Source organism: Heterocephalus glaber, unplaced genomic scaffold (assembly GCF_053883595.1).
Source record: "Heterocephalus glaber isolate CG9 unplaced genomic scaffold, H.glaber_assembly_v1.0 deba00001673, whole genome shotgun sequence".
Lineage (NCBI taxonomy): Eukaryota > Metazoa > Chordata > Mammalia > Rodentia > Bathyergidae > Heterocephalus > Heterocephalus glaber.
Window position 1 is genome coordinate 4246809 of NW_028258410.1, and position 23154 is coordinate 4269962.

The 23154-nt window shown below is 35.9% G+C and overlaps 1 protein-coding gene and 1 pseudogene across 1 annotated transcript; both read left to right on the forward strand.

The window, feature by feature from the left end:
- The first annotated feature begins 9187 nt into the window (after positions 1 to 9187).
- LOC101703029 (olfactory receptor 2T8-like) lies at positions 9188 to 10135 on the forward strand (annotated as a pseudogene).
- Positions 10136 to 21324: 11189 nt separating this feature from the next.
- On the forward strand, positions 21325 to 22263 carry LOC147822108 (olfactory receptor 2T33-like). Its single transcript, XM_087197560.1, has one exon. The coding sequence runs from the start codon at positions 21331 to 21333 to the stop codon at positions 22261 to 22263; it is 933 nt and encodes a 310-aa protein (XP_087053686.1). The 5' UTR covers positions 21325 to 21330.
- Positions 22264 to 23154: the final 891 nt, after the last annotated feature.

The window sequence follows — 23154 nt, forward strand, 5'->3', positions numbered from 1 at the left end:
TTGCACTTATTTGTATGCATATACATGCACAAGAACCACTCACCTATTTATGAATTATCTGCTTTGCTTAAAGTCAACTGACTGCTGATATTAATCATAGGTACAAAAATCATAGATACAGAAAATCCTAATCTAGTATTTGATTATACAATAAATATAAATAAATATTTGATTAAATACTGAATACTAAATAGTTGGGAAGTATAGATGAGCCAAGATGACACATAAACCTAGACATTATAGAAACCTACAATGGATGAAACAGCAGTGAAGACTCACCATTATGAACACTCCAGTAAAAAAGAACAGACACTTGGGAAAGTTTGAACTGGCGTATTATGCAAGCCAAGTGACCGTGATCCTCAGGAAAAGTGAATTTCAGTTTACATTAAGTGTCCCCTCCCCTTTTGCCAAGATTGATAGTAAAAGACGGTATTATGAAACCCAAGCTCCACAATAAGTGGAATGAAACAATTATGTGATAGTAGGGGTCACATAGTACCTCGTATACTTGTTTACTTTAGAGTCACGGTGAACCTGAGTTACGAAGTGAGAAGTTGGCCCTTAATCAATGGGCATACATCAGAAGACCATGACTCTCTTAACATAGATATGTGTGCCACTACCCGCTTGCTATGTTCTGCTTGTTTGTTTGTTAATAGCACTAGGGGCCTTCACACAAAGCAACATTCTTGGTCCATTTTTATTTTGAAACAGTCTAAATTGTTAAGATAATGAGGCTGCACACAAACTTGCTATCCTCTTGCTTTAGCATCCCAGAGTGGTTAGCTTGGTGGGATGTCCCAACAAGCCAGGATAGTGGTTTGAAAATTTGTTGCCTGCAGAAATCATGTTGAAATTTAATTGTGCTTCTAACAGTGTTTGTAGCAGGCACCTGATGTGTGACTAGGCTATGAGTTATCTGTGCTATTAGACGAGATTGTTGACATCATAAAAGTGGAAGTTGGTCCTTTCCTGTCCCCTGACTTCTGACATGTGACGATGTAGCCACAGAGCTCTTCCAGACGCAGCAGCATGACTGTGAACATCAGAATCTCCAGAACTGTGAGAAAATACTGATCTGAGTTTGCATTTTACCCATTCTGTGGTATTCTCCTACAGCTCTACAAGCTAGAAAAAGACATAGGGTAATTGCTTGATTGAGAAAAAACAATACAAATAGGGAAAGAGTAGAAGACTGATGTCAGGCACCACCATGCAAAGACCACTCAGTTCATTAGCTGGTTTCCTGTTTCAAGTCCACCCTCAATGTCAGGCTCATCAGTGATAGGGGGACCTGTCACCTGAAACAAGGGTTCCACCTCCACAGTACCCAGGCCTATGCCTTTGTTGTCAACTAGGGTTTTTCTCAAAGGACTTACTTCCTTATCCTGTATCAGTCAGATGTACACAAAGAACTCAGCTATGTAGAGATGCTGGTCATGGCTTTATCACATTATTGTCCTCTAATCTCTTCTCCCACTGACTCAGCTGGAAAATGTGTGCTTTTCCTCAACATATCTTTGACATCTTTCCTATACAAAGGGAAGAGCTGCTCCCAGCTCTCATGAGCTCCACAGGCCAGGATGTGGGCAATTCCACAGCCCCTGAGCTAGACCTAGACCTCCCAAGGGCTGTCTCCACTGGAGGACCAGTCATGGTTGTTAGATGCCTCCTGTGTGCACTGCAGAACTGAACTGAGGGAAGGGCTCAGACTCCCCTTCCTTCTGACTTGTCATTGATCCTGACTACTCCAGAGCAATGAGCCTGACTCTGTGTTCTCCATGACTCTTCAGATCAGAAGAACTTGGGCAGGGTCATCACTCCCCACACTGGAAACTTAGAATCTGACAGCTGTTATATGAGGACTCTCAAGGTGTTTTTCTTGGCTGAGGTAAAATGGCCAGGGCAAGTCAGGGTCCCCCCTTAGGGGTGAGCCACATTGTGTCAATCACCTCATGGGACAGAAGGGCAAGGCCACCTTCTCTACTGAGAGACAAATCACAGTGACCACCAGGAGTTCCTCCCAGCATAGCTGGGGCCTCAGCTGTGTCTGGACAGCAGTCAGTGTCTCTCTGTGTCCTGTTCTGCTTCCCTTCACAGACTCTGACCTTGAACTTCTCCCCTGCACTTCCCCACTGCTTATCTCTGCACCTGTTTCCCAGTCTCGAAAATGAGCAGCAGCACACAAATATTTCATGGCCTGGCTCGGGCCTGCTGCCCTCTGGCAGTTGCAGCCTCAGTGAGAAGCCTGGAAACTCCTCACCCCCAAGAGTGTGTGATGGAGAGTGGGATGCACTCCTTGCACCCACCATTTTCTCAGTCTTTCATTGATCTCAACTCAGGCACTGGCTTCAAAGGCCTCTCTGCTTCCTGAGGCAGGAGTGAATTTAGGTCCTTCTGCTCACCAGACTCAGAATTTCCCTGGCCCTTGTTCTCACACTCTTTCTGTTTTGATCTTCATTACCCTAGTGTTTTCTCTCCAAATGACAGTGAGGACCCTGTCACTATAGCATTGTCTTGATGAAGTCTTGAGAGGAAAAGGAAAATATCTTCATTATGAATAACTGTACCAAAAACTCTTTTTGAAAGTGTTGTTTGCAACTGGAAATAGTGTCTGTGGCATGCTATGTACATTCAGCTGGGACCCGAGGTGTTCACAGGCAGGGGGTGAATTGACCAAAGTTGTAGCTGCACACATGAGAGATCATTATGTTCTCAGTTAGTGCAGGATGGGGCACTTAGATAAGATTCATTCTAAGGCAGGTGGCCTTGCCCTGACATATAATTCCCTTCTGAGCAAATAAATTGGCAGAGTCCTCATAGCAAGCAATAAAAGGCAGTTTTCCTTATCAACTATTTGAGGACAGTTTTTTTTAAAAAACTTCCTTTCTACAGTTGTGAAATCTGAAGTTCATATATACTCACAGACCAGCTCAACATCACAGAAGTTGCAAAAGATGTCACTGGGACATAAGGTCCTGGCCCTATTCTAAACATACTAAAATAAATAATAAAAAAATGAGGTGCAGTCCCAATGGAAACTGACCAGCAGCACCCTAGGAGGAATGAACACTGTCTGCAGCCACTTCTGTTGCTGTTCCCTTTACTGTGCTGGATGGATTAAGACTCTACAACATTAAAGTAAAATTATACTGCATGGATGCAAATGATTATACTTGCAATACTCAAATGATTGTGGTAAAATTATTTTAAGCAGAAAAACACAGCCGACGTGTCCCATGGCTTCATGTCACTGCAGTTACTGTTGTGGATGAAAGGTTGTCTCTCAGTGTCCTCTTCCCATTGGATAAGGAATGTGAGAAGCCCATCACTTCTCCCCTTAATGCATTTTATAATCATAATTCCTTTCAAATACAATTATCTACATTTTACTTTTCCCCCTCAAAGTTTCTGTCTTTTTTTCACACTTCTCCGAAAGCACATCCTTTGAAATTCTGGACATCTTTCAAATGCCCAAAGAAGCAACACATTTTTGGTATTCAAAGTGGCAGACTTACGCAGGTCTGGAATAATTATGAGATAATATTTTCACCAAAGAAGGTGCCATGCCACTCCCCCTCAGACACTTATATAGGGGAAGCCCACACAGCTGGACTGGACAGCCTCAGCCATGTCAGGACAATGATGCTGAGGAAGGAGGTTGTTCCAGACTGCTGGGATGACAGCCTTTCCCTCTTATGTGAGTGGATCATGCTTTTCTCTTCACATTCAATGATTTGCTTGTGGAAATTGAACTCCCAAAATTTCAGACAACCACTTCCTCTATATTTGTGCAAGTGAACCCTTGTCCTTAGCTGTCTACCCTCTGAAACTTAAGGCCAGGTGTCACATTCATGAGTGTAGAACGCTTGTGTTCAACTGTCAGTTTTGTCAAAAACTTTAGCTGTTACTATTTCATTTTTACATAAGAAGTTGAATAAAAATGTAGTAGACTGGGGAAAAGTTTTACAGTTTTATATTGCAGTTTTACAACAGGGATCAATAATATACAGCAAAGAAAATAACAGACATATTTCTTAATTTTCTATTACCATTCAGAAAGATAATGATGATGGAGGGAAGGGTTGTGTTCGTGGCTTCCAGGGGCTTTGCAGAGAAAATGAGTGTGACTTACCCTGAGGATGCCTCAGTTCACTGACCAGTGTATGGAAAAGACTGTGGCAAGAGAAGAAAATATAACTGGAAATTCTCTAGCTTTGTGAAGCCATAATAAAGGGGTAAAAAATATACACATAGTTTTCAGGGTAGTGGGTTTTGCCTCTTCTACCCTTGTCAATATTGGGTTTTTATTTGTTCTTTTAAACACATTGCAGATATTTGATTTACAGGAGGTGAGTCAGTTCTGTTTTTCATTTTAACCACAATTTTTATCTATGACCCAATTTTAAGATAATTTCTGAAGGAATCTCATTGTTCTATAGGCTTACAAATACTTTAATTAATGGCCACGTGTCTCAGTGACACTATTACAAAATACAAATGGTAATTTTAATAAAAACAAATAATTCAACATTATCACACCTTAGTGAAATATCATGATTCATTGATTTTATTTTACTAACATATTCAATTGATTTTTTAATCAAATTGGGTAAGTCTTGCAGCATTCTGATGAGACAATTCGATAGACAATACCAATCACTGTTATATATTCATTTCATATAATAATAAAGTACATAGATTTCATTTCCATTATTTTCTTTTCTCATAATTTTTCCTTTCCCTTCTTTCCTTTCCCTTAGGGAAGGGTGGAGGGGGTGAAGGGTGAACAGGTAGTGGGGAAAAATATAAGAACCAAGATACATCCTATACAGGTACAAGCATCTAATGATAAATGTAAATGTATTGTATACCTAAATTCACCAATAAAAGAATTTAAGGAAAAAAATTGAACAAATCAGACCAAAAAAATAACAATAAAGTCCAAATGTGAAGAGCTAATGCCTAAAGGTTTTACAAATTATTTAACTACAAACTTCACAATAAAAAATGTGTTTTATGGACATAATTCTTTAGAAGCACATGCACTTCTTTTGCATGATGGTAAGAAATGATTAGCTAAATTTTATGAATGCCTTTCATTCAGTTACCTAATTAAAATAATAAAGTCTAACCTCTGTTGTAAAATTGATACATATCAATAAATTGAATAAAAGCCATAAAAGTGTAGGCAGATGGGTGAATAAATAACAAAAAATGGACTGTTATATTCACACTTAAAAGTGAAGGAATTTCTGATAAATGATAGACAAACATTGGAAGTCTTATGCTCAGTTAAACAAAACAATCACACACACAAACATACCAACACACACATGCACACAAACACACACAGTACTGCATGATTCCATTTTCACAAAATTCTTAGCAAAGTCAAATTCAGAGAGAAAGAAAGCAGAATAGTGGTTGCCTTGCAGGGGGAGGGAGATGAAAATCTCAGCACTGGACACGGTGGGTGGATGCAGATCAGTGTGCCTGGGCTTATGGGCTCTGCCCTGAGTACATGTTCAAAGATTGCTAGACCAGCACACGTGAAGTTCAGAACCTTCCCCACATGCTCACATGTGTGGCTTCACAATAGACCTAAAGTTCACCCAATCTTCAAATGTAGGAGGCTGGAGTCATGGAGAGGACCGGGTTAGGAGAGCTCTGAGGTCTTTCTGGAAAGTGAGTCAGGATTCTGTGCAGTTGGGTGGCATGGGGAGGCCCTGTAAGGCAGGGTGTGCAAAGCACACTGTATGGAAATGCAGAATACATTCAAGGAAGAAAATGTGCTTCCACAATGCTGAATGTGAAGCAAGTAACTGAAATCCTAAGCACTGTGCTGCAGGTACAATTATGTGGCTCAAGTGATGTCACTAAGGATTGTGTGCTCCTATTGCAATACATTTTCCCTTCATGATCTGCATTTAATTTTGGGATAGATGTGTCAGTGCAGATAAAGGGAATGCCTCTGCTGCCACCTTGGTTAAACTAGACCATGTCACAGTGGATTAATTCACTCCCATGTCTCTGCAGGTGTGGGGACATTATTCAACAGCTAGCATAGATTGGGCATCAGCAGATCTGACATGATGATGCCCTTCACAGTATAGCTTCTTATGGGACTGGAAAATAAACTAACCCTATTTCATGGTATAACAAACAAGTTAGATGTATTAAGTCCTTGCCTAGCTAAAGTTGTATATATGTGGAGACAGTTCTGGTTACAGCAAAGCATCTTGCTGCTCTTAACAAATATGCGCATCTAGCATTATCACCTTATATTCAGGGAGATCTAAGAAAATCAGTATTATTTTCAATGTGCGATTCTGCAAAGCCATACTAAATTTATAAATATCTCTAGATTTAGTTATATTTCCATGCAAAGACTCAGTGTCTCCTCCTAATAGACCTGATTAGTTGTTTTGCATGGTACATAAGAAAGTCATCCTGCTTAATCAATGAATGCCAGAGAAAATGTTATGAACTTGGTAGGTTTCAATTTTACTTTATTATAGGCACATAACTTCATAAGCAAGAATCTAGCTTTGTTTGTCACCATTGGTTTTATTGAAATTATTATTTACAATTGTAAAAATTAATGGAGCTTGGACAGCAAAATCTTAGCAGCACAGAGGTTAAGCAAATTGAAAATATCAATGCACAAAACATTACAGTCTTAAAGCATATGTGTTCCACGTCAATTACAGCACAGAACCAAAAGTTGCACTGTGTTGATTAATGCTTATCAGAAGAAGTGATTAAACTCACTCTCCCCAGAAGCAGGGGCAGAGCTCATTCTGGCAGAAATCTCTACACAGCCAGTGAGTTATCTTCTTCTGCTATTCACATCTCTGTCAGCACTTACAATGTGAACACTGATTCACGAGGAAACCAGTATTTTGATTTCGCCAGTGAAAGGTACATTTAGAAGTTAGTTTCTTTTAAGAAGCAATATTTACTTGATATCCCAAAGGACGAAGATCATCTAGGTTAGGAGTGTTCAAATATTTAAACAGTAAAATCAGACTTAAAGCTGCTGTAATAGAGACAGGCTTTGGATTTAGTTGATCCAGTTGACATTTTATATAAAACTACAAATAACCTCTTGTTCATAACAACTGCAGTTGTCAATATATTTTTCTTTTCAATATAAAATTATACTTTAAGATGATCTACACATAAAAATTGTCTTTTTAAACTGTCATATGAATGTAAAAGCTTTGTTTAAAACAATGTATACAATGAAGCACTACTCTGCCATAACGAAATATAACCTTGAGTCATTCGTAGGGAAATGGATGCACATTTGGACCACAAGGTTAATTGAAGTCCTCAAACATAGGAGCTTCAAAATCACATGGTTTCTCTTATATGAAAAACTCAATATACATATAAGGTACTAAATAAAAAGATGTTTTGTAGCTAGACTAATAAATATTTATCAGTTTGTTTCAGGGCACAAAAAGAAAGCTAACACAATGTTCACAAGGTTAAGTTTGATACATAAAAAATGACATGTAAAAACTTGCAAAGATAAATTTCCACTGTCTGATGTCCTTTCTGGTTTGCTTTTTCAGAATGCTGTAGTTTGCAATCTAGAGGTCCTTTATTTTTTAATTAGGTTAATTCCTAAGTATTTAATTTTTCTTGGTGCTATTTGAATGGTATATTTTTCCAAATTCATTTCTCTGTGTTCATTGTTAGTGTACAGGAATGCTGCTGATTTTTCTGTGTTGATTTTCTATCCTGCAACATTACTGAATTTTTACTCTGCCACAAAGTACGATGAACTTGAGTCATTTGTAGAAAAATGGATGCAATTTGAGAACGTAATGTTAAGTAAAATATATAAGACACACAAGCTTAAATATCACATGGCTTCTGTTATATGAGAAACCCAAAGTAGAAATAAAGAGCAAAATAAAAAATGGATAATAGAAAGTAAGTAGATAGTCCTTTCTCAAAAGCAAAGGGGATCAAGAGATGGAGAGAGGTGAAGGGAGGGAAGGGAAAAGGATGCAAACAGGAGTGAAGATGTGTTATATACATGTACCCATTCCCCACAAGAGATGTATACGTTATATGCCAGAAATGTACTAAGGAAGTATAAACACTTAAAAAAAAACCTGCATAGAAAGGGAGCATCATATTGTCTTGTCATTTAATTTTTATCACCACCAAACACGCCTCAGAGAATCTTCTTAATTTCCTACTTGGCTAGAGTTTTAATGTTTTAACTACTCTGCCCCAAAGACATTTTTGACATCAAATTACTTTACACAGTTTATTGAAACATGAATTCTACTATTTTGTAAATTAAACATCCAGTAATACAATGCTTTACAAAGGAAATAAATGTAAATGTTCAAGATTTTTCATTAATAATGTTGGATTAGTTGCTTTTTATGATAGCTTAGCACACATTGTAGAATATGTTAATTTTGCTTTTGGTGAGTTAACTGAAAATAAGATACAATTGAGAAAACTTACCATTGGCATGTGAATGAGCTATGTGGAATAAAGTAAAAGACTGATAACACACTAGAACACATTGTGGTTTAGCTGAATGATAAGCAGAGATTTTAGAATGAAACTTTTACAACAGCAGTCCAGTTACTCATTTGCCTTATAAAATATTTGTAAATGCAATATAGACTTTAAAGAAAGAAATGAAAAGAAATCAACTTGCAGGTTGAACACTACAAAATAAAAACAATTGAAAAAAGAAAACCTTATTTTCTGTTTGAGAAGTCCTGTTTTATATATTTTTAAAAATGGATTTAATTCATGTTCTAAGGATAATGACTATTTATTATATGAGGCCAGCACAAATGTAAAAAGTGAAATAAGGAAATAATTTTTTCTCTTTCAATTTTATTGGTATCACAGAGGGCAGAAATGACACTTAAATGCAACCTTCATTTCATCACGAATTTGTATTCATTATAGTAATTAAAATTCTAGGTGAGAAGTATATACATTGAAAAGATTAGAAAATAAACAGTTAAAGCTATTAGATATAAGGTAAAACATTTTGCAAAAATCAGAGGAAAGATTTGAAGCAGCTTTCACCATGTTTGCACAAATAATTTTTTTGAGGTTATGTATAATAAAGTCAATTTTCCACATGAATCATTGCAATGCTGAGATATCTCTCATCTCTTTTCCATTGTCAGTGTCAATTCTCTTTGAAATCATGGATCATGGAAACATCACATCAGATTTCATTCTCCTAGGCCTCTTCAACCACACCACAGCCCACCAGATTCTCTTTGGGGTTGTCCTAGCCGTTATGATCACCTCCCTCACAGGCAATGGCCTCATGGTTCTCCTGATTCACCAGGACCCTCAGCTGCACACGCCCATGTACTTCCTGCTGAGCCAGCTGTCCCTCACGGACATGATGCTAGTCTGCACCATTGTGCCCAAGATGGCGGCTGCCTACTTGACCGGAAACAAGTCCATCTCCCCAGTGGGCTGTGGGCTGCAGATCTTCTTCCTTCTTACTCTGGGAGGTGGAGAGTGCTTCCTCCTAACAGCTATGACCTATGACCACTATGTGGCTGTATGCCACCCGCTGCAATATGCCACTTTCATGAGCTGGCCATTGTGTCTGACAATGGCTTTGGGGCCCTGGCTCCTGGGGGCAGCTGATGGAGTCATGCAGGCTGCTGTTACCCTGCGCTTCCCCTTCTGTAACAGACATGAGATTGATCATTTTTTCTGTGAGGACCCCACACTGGTGCACTTGGCCTGCAGTGACACCTCTGCCTTTGAGTCTGTCATGTACATCTGCTGCGTGCTGATGCTTCTCATCCCCTTGTCCCTTATCCTGATGATCTACAGCCTCATCCTCACTGCTGTCCTGCATATTCGCTCCACAGAAGCCCGCAAGAAGGCCTTTGCCACTTGCTCCCCCCTTTTGGCTGTGCGGGGAGGTGCTGCCATTTTTATCTATGTGAGACCCACATCCTATAAGTCAGCCAAACATGATAAGGTGGTGTCTGCATTCTACACCATCTTCACCCCTATGCTGAACCCCGTGATCTACAGTCTGAGGAACAACTAGGTCAAGGGAACCCTGAGGAAGTGTCTGAGTCACTGTGCTGCCTTAAGAAGTGACTGACAGTGTTCATTTTCTCCAACCTTAAAGGCTTCCCAAAGCATGTGTTTGAGATTTACTACAGGGAAGCTTTTATAAGTATATCTCTTTTTTCTATTTCACTTCAAATTGTAAATGAATTTTCATACTTTGGGAGTATTTACTGTGCTTTCATTACCAAGTCAACTTGTGTATTTATAAAAATCTGTAAATCACAAATCCTTGTAAAACTTTCTGGGTCACTCTTACAATACCTTTCTATTCAAAGAATGAGGTAATGCTGCAATTTGAGACTTAACTGCTGTTATCTGTTGCAAATCAAGACAGAATTTGCACTCACTTAATGCTTAGTTCTGCGCATTTCTCCTTAACCATTTCTTTTTTTTTTTTGGTACTGGGGATCGAACTCGGGTCCTTGTGCTTGCACAGCAGGTGGAGAAACCACTGAGCTACATCCCTGGCCCTCCTTAACCAGTTTTAACAAGTATCTGCCATTGGAATTTACAAATATTATCAAGCTATAACCTCTACCTCCTCATAAAAGCCCCTCCTGTCCTTTGCCATTGAAAGTTCACACACAGGACACAACCACTGGCCTCATTTCCATGCCCATTATTTAGTTTGCCTTACTTTAAAACTGTATAGTAAGGTAAGCTAAAATTAGACCATTTTAGTATCTTAACTTTTATTCTGTAAGTGTAATATGTTTTAAAATCCTCCCCACATTTTCACACTCCTCAGTAGTGTGCTTTTTTCCTTTCCTGGCTAGTATTCGCAGCATGAATACATTTTGATTTCTTAGTTTTGTTGAGGGATATCTCTGCTCTATTCACTAGGAACCATCAGCAACATGGCTGTTGCCTGCTTCGTTGTGTGATCTTTTACTTCTCTTGGTATATGCTCAATGAACTTGTAGAATTCCAATTTAATAGGTGTTTGTCTAACTTTAGACTCTGTCTAGTATGCACAGTAATTCCAGATGCTCCAAATATGTTTTTCATTTTAGCCCATTTTCTTGAGTTAATGTTATTTTTCTTTCAATTTAAATCTTCAAGGTAAGTAGTAACACTGAAGGGTTTACAATTTACTTATTGCTATTCAAATATTATCTTTTGTAAAGCATTTCAAACTTTGAAAAAAAGGGAACAATCTGAAGTTATTTCAAAAACAAACAAGTTTTGATGCAATAATAGAAAATATTTTTCTTTCATAAGACTTTGGGACATTTTGGAATAAATCTGTATTTGGTCTTATTTGTCAATTTTATGCATGTCCTGACATCCCTGTGCTCATTTATTGCTTGAAGTTTAGTAACTTCATGCAGAGTGAATATATTTATAATAGATCTCTCCCAAATTCTCCATTTAGTGTGAAACTAACAGATTCTTCATTTTATTTTTGGACTGTAACAAGATAATTTTTTTGCATCAGTGGAATAATCCCACTAAAAATCCAAAAGCCTCTCTTCAGAGAGGTATTTTTGCAGTAATATAAAATGACAGATAAAGAAACAATAATAGAGGCTCAGCTGTTCAGTGAATACTTCTTATCTCTTGTTGGGAAATTATTGTACAAGTTTAATAATTTTCAAATATAAACTTGACATTTTAAAAATAAAATCTTGAATTAATAACGGAAAAGTATGATTATACATTCATATTTATATCTTTCATGAATAGCTACTCATGCACTTTCTAAAGACAAAGGTATTAAATTACAAAAATCATCTCTAAGATTGTAGTTTGAAATACTATCTGGAGACTAATATTTTAGGTTCCTTCCACTAATTTTCCATTTTCTGAATCCTTTCTTTCCCAACATTTTTCTTTCTCAACTGGCACTTAGACAGAATTGCTTCCCCACTTCGGGGAATATGAGAAGCAATAGAATCTGTAGAAGATGCAGCCAAGGAGCAGAGCAAGCTCCCCTCCTGCAGGCCTTGGACTCACTTTCAATCGTGCTTTGAAGTGGTAGAGAAAAGGCAGCAGGAAGAATTTTGCCGGAATCTGAATGTCACTGTTCAGAATGGACATTTTTTCCCACCCTGAGAATACAAATCATATAACTTATGATATAATTAAATAATAAATAGCAATATAAAAATACTCTAACATAATTCATGTATTTAATATAATTAAATACCAAAAATAATCAACATATATGTCTTTCATTCAGTACTCCTTCTGTGACTACATGTAGGTTGCTCTTTCAGTTTTATTTTCTTCTTTGAATCATGACTACATCCTTTGTGAGTGTTTTCAGTGTCAAATCTCATTTCTGAAAAATGAAGACAAGCTTATTGTAAGAAATTTTCCTTGTTCACCTTCCATAGATATAGACCAAGGGTCTGCTTTAAAAAGCATACATTTAGAAAAGGGATAGTTGTAATAGTAAAAGTGAACATCCAGCAAAAAACAGCTCAGGGTGAGCTAGATTTCTTCTTCCCTCCTAAAGAACAAGATATATCCAGTAGAGTCCCTGTGTTGAATAAAGGAGATAGGGACTTCGGGGTAAGTGGCGTAGTGTGCTGAAATGGGAGCTGTGACCTGAAGACTTCTGGATGACCACCAGAATTAAGCTGGGAAAACCCAATGGTGTGACCTCATTGCTGGGAGCCTATATGGTACTTCCGTAACTCAATAAACTAATAAATCAAAGATGCTCAGGCATGGAAGATGTTGAAAATCTTGCCCAACTTTTAAAAGTACTAGAAATGGTTTGCCTGCTTTGATGAGACCTCTGCAATAGGCTCTAGTCTCCTGCTCAGTGTAAGATGCAAGGCTGAAGGAAAACTCAAAGACAGAATTAAAGAGAAAAGTGGGAGCTGGGGTGGCCAATGGTGGATCACCAGTAAAAGGCCTGGTCAGTCTCAGACACTGATTTATTATTGTTTATCAGTTGGGGTAAAGGTAAGCTACATGTAAGGATGTGTGGTTCCTGCAGTTACTATGGAAACTAATGCAGGCAAGGCTTTAAAGAGAATAGACAAGGCATTTTCAAATAAGAAACAAGATGAGGGCTGGGGATTTAGCTCAGTGGCCCTTCATCTGCCTCCCAAGTGCAAGGTCCAGAGTTTGATACTCGGTACAGATTAAAAAAAAAGAAATTAGAAACAAGATAGACAAAATATATTGCTGTAATTAGTAACTGTCCTTCTGGTTATGAAGGTTTTAAAAGTGGGAATGGAATTTGGGTGCGAGCTACTCTGACCTCATCTGGTATGTTATCACAGATTGAGCTCCATAGCTTCACAGGCTATTTCTCTGGACTCAGCTGTGACTGCTAGCTGGTGGTATTGGTGGTTAGGTAGTGCTCATGAGGTGCTTCTGTGAGTCATGTAGCTTCAGTCAGACTCGCTTCTTAAAAGTAAGCCAGTTAAGGGATTTAACTCTTTATAGCCTGCACTGCTTACAGCATGCTTTGGGCATAATATTGTGGCTTCCAACAAGTATGAATAAAACAAATTAGCTGAATGCTTTTGCTTCAGTTACTTAGAAATGCATGGTGATTATTTGACTGACTTATGATTTAAGAAGCCACCTAAAAATAGAAGAAACTATGTGTGAACTATATATCTGGCAAGGAGATAATATGCAGAATATATAAAAAACTCAATAAAAATGTATTTTCAAAAAGAATACATTTTGGGAATAGGGAAAAAATAAGAACAAGATATATTATGTAAATGTACAAATTCCCCATGATGAATGTCAGCATATTGTATACCTAAAATGTATCAATAAAATTAATGAGAAAAACCCAAAACCAAAAAGAAGAAATAAAAACTTGAGCAAACATTCCTTAGTAAGAGACTTAATATAAGTTTGTTTTTGGTATCTATATAACTTTGTCATCCATAAATGGGAGATGAAAATAAATCCAGATTCATGAGCCTACATAAAATTTTACATATAATTTTGAAACAAATGTAGGTCATTAATTCCTCAGTACACTTTTTTAAGATACTGCTATCTATAACATTTACATGATTGTGAGCTGAACTATTTTATAATTAGGATGTTATTTAATTTATTTGCCAATATCAGTACTAGATGTTTAAAGTTTTTCTCCCAAATTTGATTTCTCCCAAATTTGATTGACAAAATATTTGCACATATGCATAAGTTACAAAGTGATAAATGTATGCATTATATAATGATCCCATTGAAATAACTAGAAAATTTATTAATAAAGATTTATCATTTCTTTTAGGTTTAAACATTTAAAATTCTTTCTTTAGTTATTTTGAAATAAAAATACATTATTGTATTGTATAGTGATCTTACTATGTATTAGGATATCAAGAATAGGATTTACTCTCTTTCTAACTCTCCTCTCATTTCATCATGTGGACAGGTGCCCAGGTGATTGAATACAAAATTCAAATGCCCCTAATATGTCTGGGAAATAATAATATGATTATAGAATATAATACAACATATTGCTTACATCCCATCTACTTTACATGCATGGTATGGTCCAATCAGTTATGGTTTGGTTAAGTACTAGCATTATTTGGTTTCCTTTCCATGGTTCAGCTTTGTAATCTTCTAGATTTAAGAAATATTGTTTCAGTTAACATGTTAGGACAGTATGTCCTCTCATTACCAAGCATCAAAATAGAAGATAAGATATTCTGCTAGAGAAGGGAGAAAATGAAAGAGGTACAAACATTTATTTCATATGTCTGTTTCTCCTTATTCTTTGTATTAGGCAAACTATAAATAATTCAATGGGAGAGGCATAATTGTGACTTTATACAGATGATTAACTTGAGTCTCAAGGACTTCAGGAAACTTGTCCTGAATAATATAGTTAAGTTTTCATGATTGGCAGAATACATGTGAGCATATTCTTTGCAGAAGTACATCTTTTGGATCAAGCTGTCTCTAAAATGCTGCATCTCCTTTGTAATCACCAGCACCATGAACATGTTGCTTACTGAATACTTTTGTAATTCTGAGGAACTTAACTTTCTGTATCATCTCATCTAACAATAGTATGAAGCAGGCCTCACTTCCGATTAATCAGGTCTTGATGTAAGCAAAATATTAGCCAAACAAATCATTTACTTCAGGGATTGAGTATCCTGAGATTTGGAAATAATCTGCCTGAACTAATAAATGGAGGAGTAATTTCATCATCTGTGTTCTTCTAAATATGTTCCTATATGTATCACCAGAGCCTGAAGCTGAGGACATTTTCATACTTTAGAAACATGCTTCTCAGCTAATATCAGCAGCAGAGGCATTGGTGAGCACTACACATGGGCAAGGCCAGGGCTCTGGAACACTAGGTGCCCCTGGCACCGTGAGGTTGGCAGGGCTGAGACTCTGACTCTGATAGCTCACACCTAGGGGCTGTTTTTGCTAAAGCTGCTGTCTATTTTATTGCCATATGAGGACTGTATTATAGTCCTTAACATTTCGACAATGAAGTATTTGTCTTTCACTTAATAACCTCACAATTATTCCTTTCTACAGTCTGCAGTACAAGTTTTATGAACTTTCCAAAACACAGCTGTGACTCTGAAATTTGGAAATATAACTTTTGTGTGTATAGATCTTTTCCCCCTTTGTTTGGAGTCATCTCACAGAAAGAAATCCAGGATACATAGAAGTCCTGCTTCCAAGGTGTAGGACTAAGTCTATGGAAAACAAATGTAATTACAGTAATTTTTAATTTTGTCCTGTAGTTAATTTTAAATGCATCCCAGTAAGTAATATATAGTATAATGACAATGTTAAATTCAGATTTGCATACGTAAACACAATAATTGTTTCAATATGACTTTAATTTTTACTGAAATGCTTTTTTCTGTGAAAGTGTTGTATAAATTCATCTTATTTTGATATTGTGCAAACAATATTATGAACTTTTCAAGATAAGGAGGAGATGTTCATTTCCCCACTATGTTGGAAGGATGAATTCGATTTTGTCATTTAAATTTTTTATGCCTTCCTCTGGAAGCTATTATTTTTTGAGTAGATGAAGGCAATAGTTTCTATTATTTAAGAGGACATTACTGATAACAAAAATTGTTTAAGCTTTCCATGTACAGTACCATAATTTTACAGAAATTCCATAATATGACCATTGTATCTGTTTTAAAACACTAACTGGAGATCTAAATGTTGGATTTCCTGGATCATCCTTCTCAAGATTTTATTATGACTTAAGATGCAATGCAGTCACAAGTTTCTGATTTCACTGGGTTAAATCAATATTTCTATAGCCATCTTATATAGTTTTAATATATCCATGAATTTATTAAAAGTGCTCCATGCATTCGTTTTGCAGTAAGGAAATTTTGGGTAGCAAAACAGAGCCGATATTGCAACTGTCCTGAATGACTATGACAAAGAGAGTGCCTTATTGAACTAATTTATATTTCACATGAAACTATCATTTGAACTAGTATACAAACTCTTGCAAATCCTTTATTTTATTTTATTTTATATTTTTCTTTTCTTCTTCCTCACAATACTGGGGATCCAACTTAAACTAAACACAAGTGTGCTGTGCTGTTAGGCTCCAGCATGTCTGGTGGGACACTGTCAACATGGTAGTTCCAACAAAACTGGGAAAACTAACATGAACACAGGAAGTTCTCTCAGAAACCTGGCTGTGGTTTCATGCTGTGTAGTTTTGGAACTGACTTCATCCCTTGATTTTCCAAGAAAAACTTAATGTAACAGGGAATTATTTACTATGCATGAAATCTAAAATAAAAGCAAAGTCTGCCTCATTTCCTTGTGCTGACATTAGATAACAAAATAATAGATGTGTTGGGGGAAATTTTTGCTACAATTTTCATGCATTTTACAACTTAGTTCCCAGTTCTATAGCAGGTAGATGTGGATTGGTATGATTTTAGCCATAATGTTGAGGAATCAAATTGAATAAAACCATATGGATGCCAGAACACAATTTTGGCCAGCAAGGTACTTTAGTTTATTGTATTTCTGGGGCAGTTTGCAGCTTTGCTAAATCTGGGCAACCACATTGAAGTGGAGATGAAAAACATACAATGGGCTTAAAAAAACTTTGAGTAATTCATTGCCACATTTCATGAAACTAGAAAATGAATAAGAGTATTCTTTACTCTGTCTTCAATGTGTAGCAACAGGGTAAAAACCTGGCAAATCTGAGCTCGAAGTTGATTTTGATCTATAAAATTACAATTATATTTACTTTTGTATAATATTCTTTTTGTGATTAAATATATTATACAATTTATATTTTAATTTGTTGCTGATGAATTTGAAAGAATTTAATACTTTTTAATGAAAATTTTGATGATCTATTAGCATTTTCCATAATTCCTCAATTATATTAGTATATATGATAGCTTTTTAAAAGTAATAGTCAAATAACTCAATGCCCTTACAATAGTTAAATTCACCATGTTTTGGGGAACATAATATATATTCACAGGAAATTCATCATAGGAGGATGACATGCAGTCTAAGGAGATGCTGAAAACATTTTCTCTTACTGTCATTTTGATTTAAAAAATAAATAAATTTATATTATGTGTTAATTCTGGATTATATGTTATTTTTCCTTCCAAAATATTTGTATGGAAATTATCTATCCTGGGCTAATTTAAATAATATTTTAAGACAATAATTATTGCTAATTTTGGAATTACTAGAATGCCACACACATTGTGATAATCATAAACGTTGAATATGTTATAGTAGATAGCTTTTACATCCTACCTATGCACAGTAAAGTGGAAGCTTCTGCTGATTTTAATTGCTTAATTTTATCCAACTAGTTATTAGATTTTGTTTTGCTTTGTTTTGGTACCAGGGATTGAACTTGGGACCTTGTGCTTGGGAGGCAGGCAGTAGCACCACTGAACTAAATCCCTGGCCCCAACTACTTATTAGAGATACAGAATTTCAAGGGTAAGGACTGAGCCTATAAATCCATACTTTAGCAGTCTTAAACAAAAAAGTTCTACTGTATTAAGAAAGACAATTTAGCAACAGTGATTTAATTTTTATGATATGCATTACTCAGTAAGTGACCTACATTTCTAGATTTGAGATTTCCTGCTGGTTAATGTGAAATATATAGGTATTTCTCTAGGAACTACAAAAACATAGCTGCTTGTTCAGGGACTGAAATGCTTTATATTATGACAATGATTGTTTTAAAATGCTGGTAGTTTAAAATCACCTCCTTCAATTATAAATACACACAAATTTTTCATATTACATTTCAGATATTTATTTTTTGAAAGTGTCAGGGAAGCTGGTTTTATCACAGATATCACTTGACTGTTCTAAATCCATTAAAATCAAAGGAAGCTGAGGCCAGAAACACTCTAGACATGATTGTGAGTCTCCCAAGGCTAACATAATTAAGGTAATTTAAAAAGTTGTTGGTGACCCACAATAAAAATCATAAACATTTGCAAAAATGAACTTTAACCTGTGCATTTGTAAGTTTGTCATTTCATTACAATAATTTACTTTTTAGTCCAATAATAGCAAACTTAATGATGATTAGAGATATCATTTATATATCAATAATCTTCAGGTTTATCCCAATATTGTGCAGAACATGTAGATAAGAAAATCAATTAATATAAGTTATCAATATTTATTAATATAAGGCATTAATATAATGCCTATTAATATAATGCCTTAATATAAGGCAATAATATTAAACCAATGATGATAAAATGTAACCCAAATACATAATATAAGATGTAAAAATTGTATCAGGATAGTGTAACAAATTTATGATTAAACCTATAAAACATTTTGGAAAAGATTATTGCAATGTTTACAAATAATAAGATGTAGCAGTATATATTAATTACAAAAAACAGAAGAATTTTTTCCAATATAAAATATCAAAATTTGCAAAAGTAGTAGGAGAGAAGGGGGAGAGGAGAAGCACAAAAATTAAGATGCTAATGTGTATGTCTACCCACTTGCAAAGGTGATTGTATTCATTGTGTATCACAAACATGAATGAATAAAGAATTTATTAAGATGTGTTATGTACATCTACCAAGTCTCCATAATGAATGCAATCATTAATTACTGCAAACATGTGGTAATAAACATAAAAATTAAATAAAAAAATTTTAAAAAGAAATGGAGAGGTAAAACATTAATGAAATTTAAAAAAATAGAAATAAAATGGTTTCTATCTGCCTTAGTATCTTTAAGGGACATGTAAAACAAAAATTCTTTTCACTTTTCTATAATTAGTAATAATAACTGCCTAACATATCACCAAATTATTTCATATGAAATAATTTAAACTCAAATTCACAGCGGATGCCACTGAAAAAATAAGTAATGCATTTCTCCTGAAGGAAAACACTTTGAGATTGTTTATGAGAAATACTCTATCCATAGCTGACAGAATTATAGAAAAACTAAATATTCATAAATATGAACTATATTTGTGTGAACTGCTACAAATGGAATGCAATGGTTAATCATTATTAAACTGGTGACATATATAAGTATATATGTACATATATTTGTGTATATATTTAACAGAGCTTGTTATTGAACAAGATTACATCAACTTTTATTTTGACTAAAGAAAATCTAAGTATATAAATAAAACAGAATATTAGTTGTACATATGGCCACTAAAATACAGTAATAGTCATTAAGATTCAGGTGTGTGCTTACAAATTTTACTTTAAGTTAATGAAAATCTAAAAAATGATTTTCTATAGATAGGTTATGATTGAAACTCAAATATAATTCTCTTGGCAATCTCTATTGCTTTCTTCAATAATTTTAATTTGTAGGAAAATGTAAACCTTACACAGGTATGTGAAGAAAGTCATCCGTGACTATGTCTGCATCTATCAATGAGCTGCATATAGGACAGAGATGCAAGTTGATAGGAAGCTACCCCTGGACTTGAATAAGACATTTTGCTTATAAAGATGCTGATTATTCACTCTAAATTTATTTGAAGAAGTTGGTTTGGATAAGTCTTATTTATTATTTTTGAATCCCAATCTTTAAGAAAGTATGATTAGTATAAGCTAGAAATCTTGCTAATAAAAATTTATATTCATTTAGGTTATGTTTCTTTGTGAAAGTATTAACTTTCTTTACAATAAGCACTTAAATTCAATATTATTTAAAATATCTGCTAGATAGAAATGTTAAGTGTTATAAGGGATCTCTATTCAACAACACTCCATTTAATTAGGAAAAGAAGTCATGAATTACATGCTAGTTGGTGTTGTGGATCAGTATCCATGGTAAGTAGATGCTAGTATAGAGAATCAGCTCCTCGCATATTTGGAATAGAGAAATTTAGCCATTCTTGTTTTCCTGATGGCAAAGTATGGTTTAAATAGTTATGTGTGACAGTGAACCTTGATTGTCACCTTGATTGGTGTGAGCACAGCCTGGGAGCACAGTAACACACAATTCTGGGTGTTCCTGTGTGGGTCATGGAGGCATGACCTTGAGGGCAGTATCTGTTCCCTAGCCCCACCCTCCCTGTTGGTGTTTCCCTGTTGTTTCCTGGCCTCTATAATGTGAGAAACTTAGCTTCAAAAGGCCCCTGTACCAAGATTTTCCCACCATAGAGCCAGTGGATCAGGGTCTGAAACTTCTGAAAGTGGGAGCCAAATTAAATTTCTCCTCTGTTAAGTTCTGTATGACAGTCATTTTCACCAGCAACAAGAAAGCTAATACATCAGATATTTTGTTTCCTTTGTTTTAATTTAAAATTTTAATTGTCATGGCACTGAAAGAAATTTTATGAAATTATCTTAAACCAGTATGTGAGAAAAATTCAAAGATCATAATTATGAGATACATTACATCAACATACGCTAATATATATGAACACAAAACTTCAACAGAGAAATACTTGAACTACAGCCAACTGGAATTAAATAATATTTTAAAGCTATGATTAAGTGTTGCATACTGGCAAAGTATTCTAAAGTACTAGGCATTTCATTTGGATTGGAGATAAATAGATACTTAGATAGCTAGATAATTAAAAATATAGTATAGCAACAGGAGATATGGACAACTGAATGCTTAGGCAAAAATTCTGGCAGCAAATGAAATATCAATTAGCCCTCTAACGTTGAGATTTTCTATTTCATTTGGCCAAGTATTTCTTTTAAAGCAAATTACAAGTTATTTTTAAGATCATGTCTCACTTCTAAATCATTCCTCTTTCCTACAGGTTTGATTAGAGCCATGAAATATTCAAATGACACCACAGGGGTGAACTTCATCCTTCTAGGACTCTTTGATCACACACAGCTCCACCAAATCCTGTTTTCTCTGGTGCTTGTGATCTTCCTTGCCTCCCTGGTGGGCAATAGTCTTTTGATCTTTCTCATCTGGGAGGACTCTCGGTTGCACACGTCCATGTACTTCCTGCTCAGCCACCTTTCCCTCATGGACATGATGCTGGTCTCTATCGTCATTCCCAAGATGGCAAGCAACTACCTGCTGCACAAGCACTCCATCTCCCCTGCTGGATGTGGGATGCAGATCTTCCTGTTCCTCACCCTGGCTGGCGGGGAATGCTTCCTCCTGGCATCTATGTCTTATGACCGCTATGTGGCCATCTACCATCCACTGCGCTACCACCTCCTCATGAGCAAGAAGTGCTGCTGGCACATGGCAGCAGGCTCCTGGCTCCTGGGAGGGCTGGATGGGCTGATGCAGGCTGGTGCCACTCTGAGCTTCCCTTACTGCCATGCCAAGGAGATCAGCCATTTCTTCTGTGAGGCCCCGTCCTTGGTGTGCCTGGCCTGTGCCAACACGGTGATTTTTGAATTCTTCATGTACATCTGCTGCATCCTGATGCTCTTGGTCCCACTGTTGCTCATCCTGGCCTTGTACACTCTCATCTTGGCCGCGGTGCTTCACATGCAGGCCCCCGAGGCCCGGAAGAAGGCCTTTGCCACCTGTTCCTCCCACCTGGCCGTGGTGGGACTGTTCTATGGCACCATCATGTTCATCTACATGCGGCCCAAGTCCTCCCAGTCCCTGGGCCTTGACAAGGTGGTCTCTGCTTTTTACACCATCATCACTCTGATGTTGAACCCCCTTATATACAGCGTGAGGAATAAAGAAGTAAAGGGGGCTTTGAGAAAGCACCTCCAGAAACACATTATGTGATCACCAGGAGGAATATTTACCAATGTGGAAGCAGTGGACATTTACAAAATATTAGTTTGTTTGTCCCATATACTTGTTCATTATAGTGCATCAATTTATTTTGTTCTAATTTTTCCATTATGCCTTTATTTTTTGTATTAATTAAATCAATGAAAAATTATATTTTCCTATTAGCACCCTTTGTAGCTGTGTATTTAGTCTGAAATAAGGGCATTAGCAATAAAAGAGAATAATTGGGGACCTGATTAATACACAATGTGTTGCACTCATATGATTTGTGTCTTTCTTTTATTTGAAAGAGGCATTTTCATTTAAAACATCTGTATGCCAACCTTTTCTTTTTTATTATTAATACATTTGCAGTACATAATGATTACATTCATGGTGGAGAGTTGGTACATGTACATTACACATCTTAATTCTTTTATCATTCCCTGTGAAACATTAATGGTAGTGGCAAAAGATTATTCTCAAACTACAATAAAAAAAGAAGAGAATATAAAGTAGGAGCTACTTCAATATAATTATAATGAAATAAATTACAAATGAAATAAATAGTAAGAATAAATCTTTTAAGATATTTGCATGAAATATGTATTAAATATTTTCCAGGGAAATTTTTCTAAGGTTCTTTGCAAGTGAACAACAATTACTTCAGAGTGGGCAAAAAGGTTTGACTACACAAATCTTAAAAGGTTGTGGATATTTGTAATGTATGAATGGAAAAAGTAGACATCTTCATTAATGAAACAAATATCACTAGTTAAAAATAATCTACACATGATTTTACCAAATTATTGAAACACATATCACTATAATTCACAATGATAGTTTCCAACAAGCACAAATATTCAAGAATTTTGTCTGTTGAGATAAAGATTTGCTTTTATT

Excerpts from the sequence above, each read along its gene's own strand:
- LOC147822108 (XM_087197560.1), top strand. The coding sequence starts at position 21,331 with ATGAAATATTCAAATGACACCACAGGGGTGAACTTCATCCTTCTAGGA.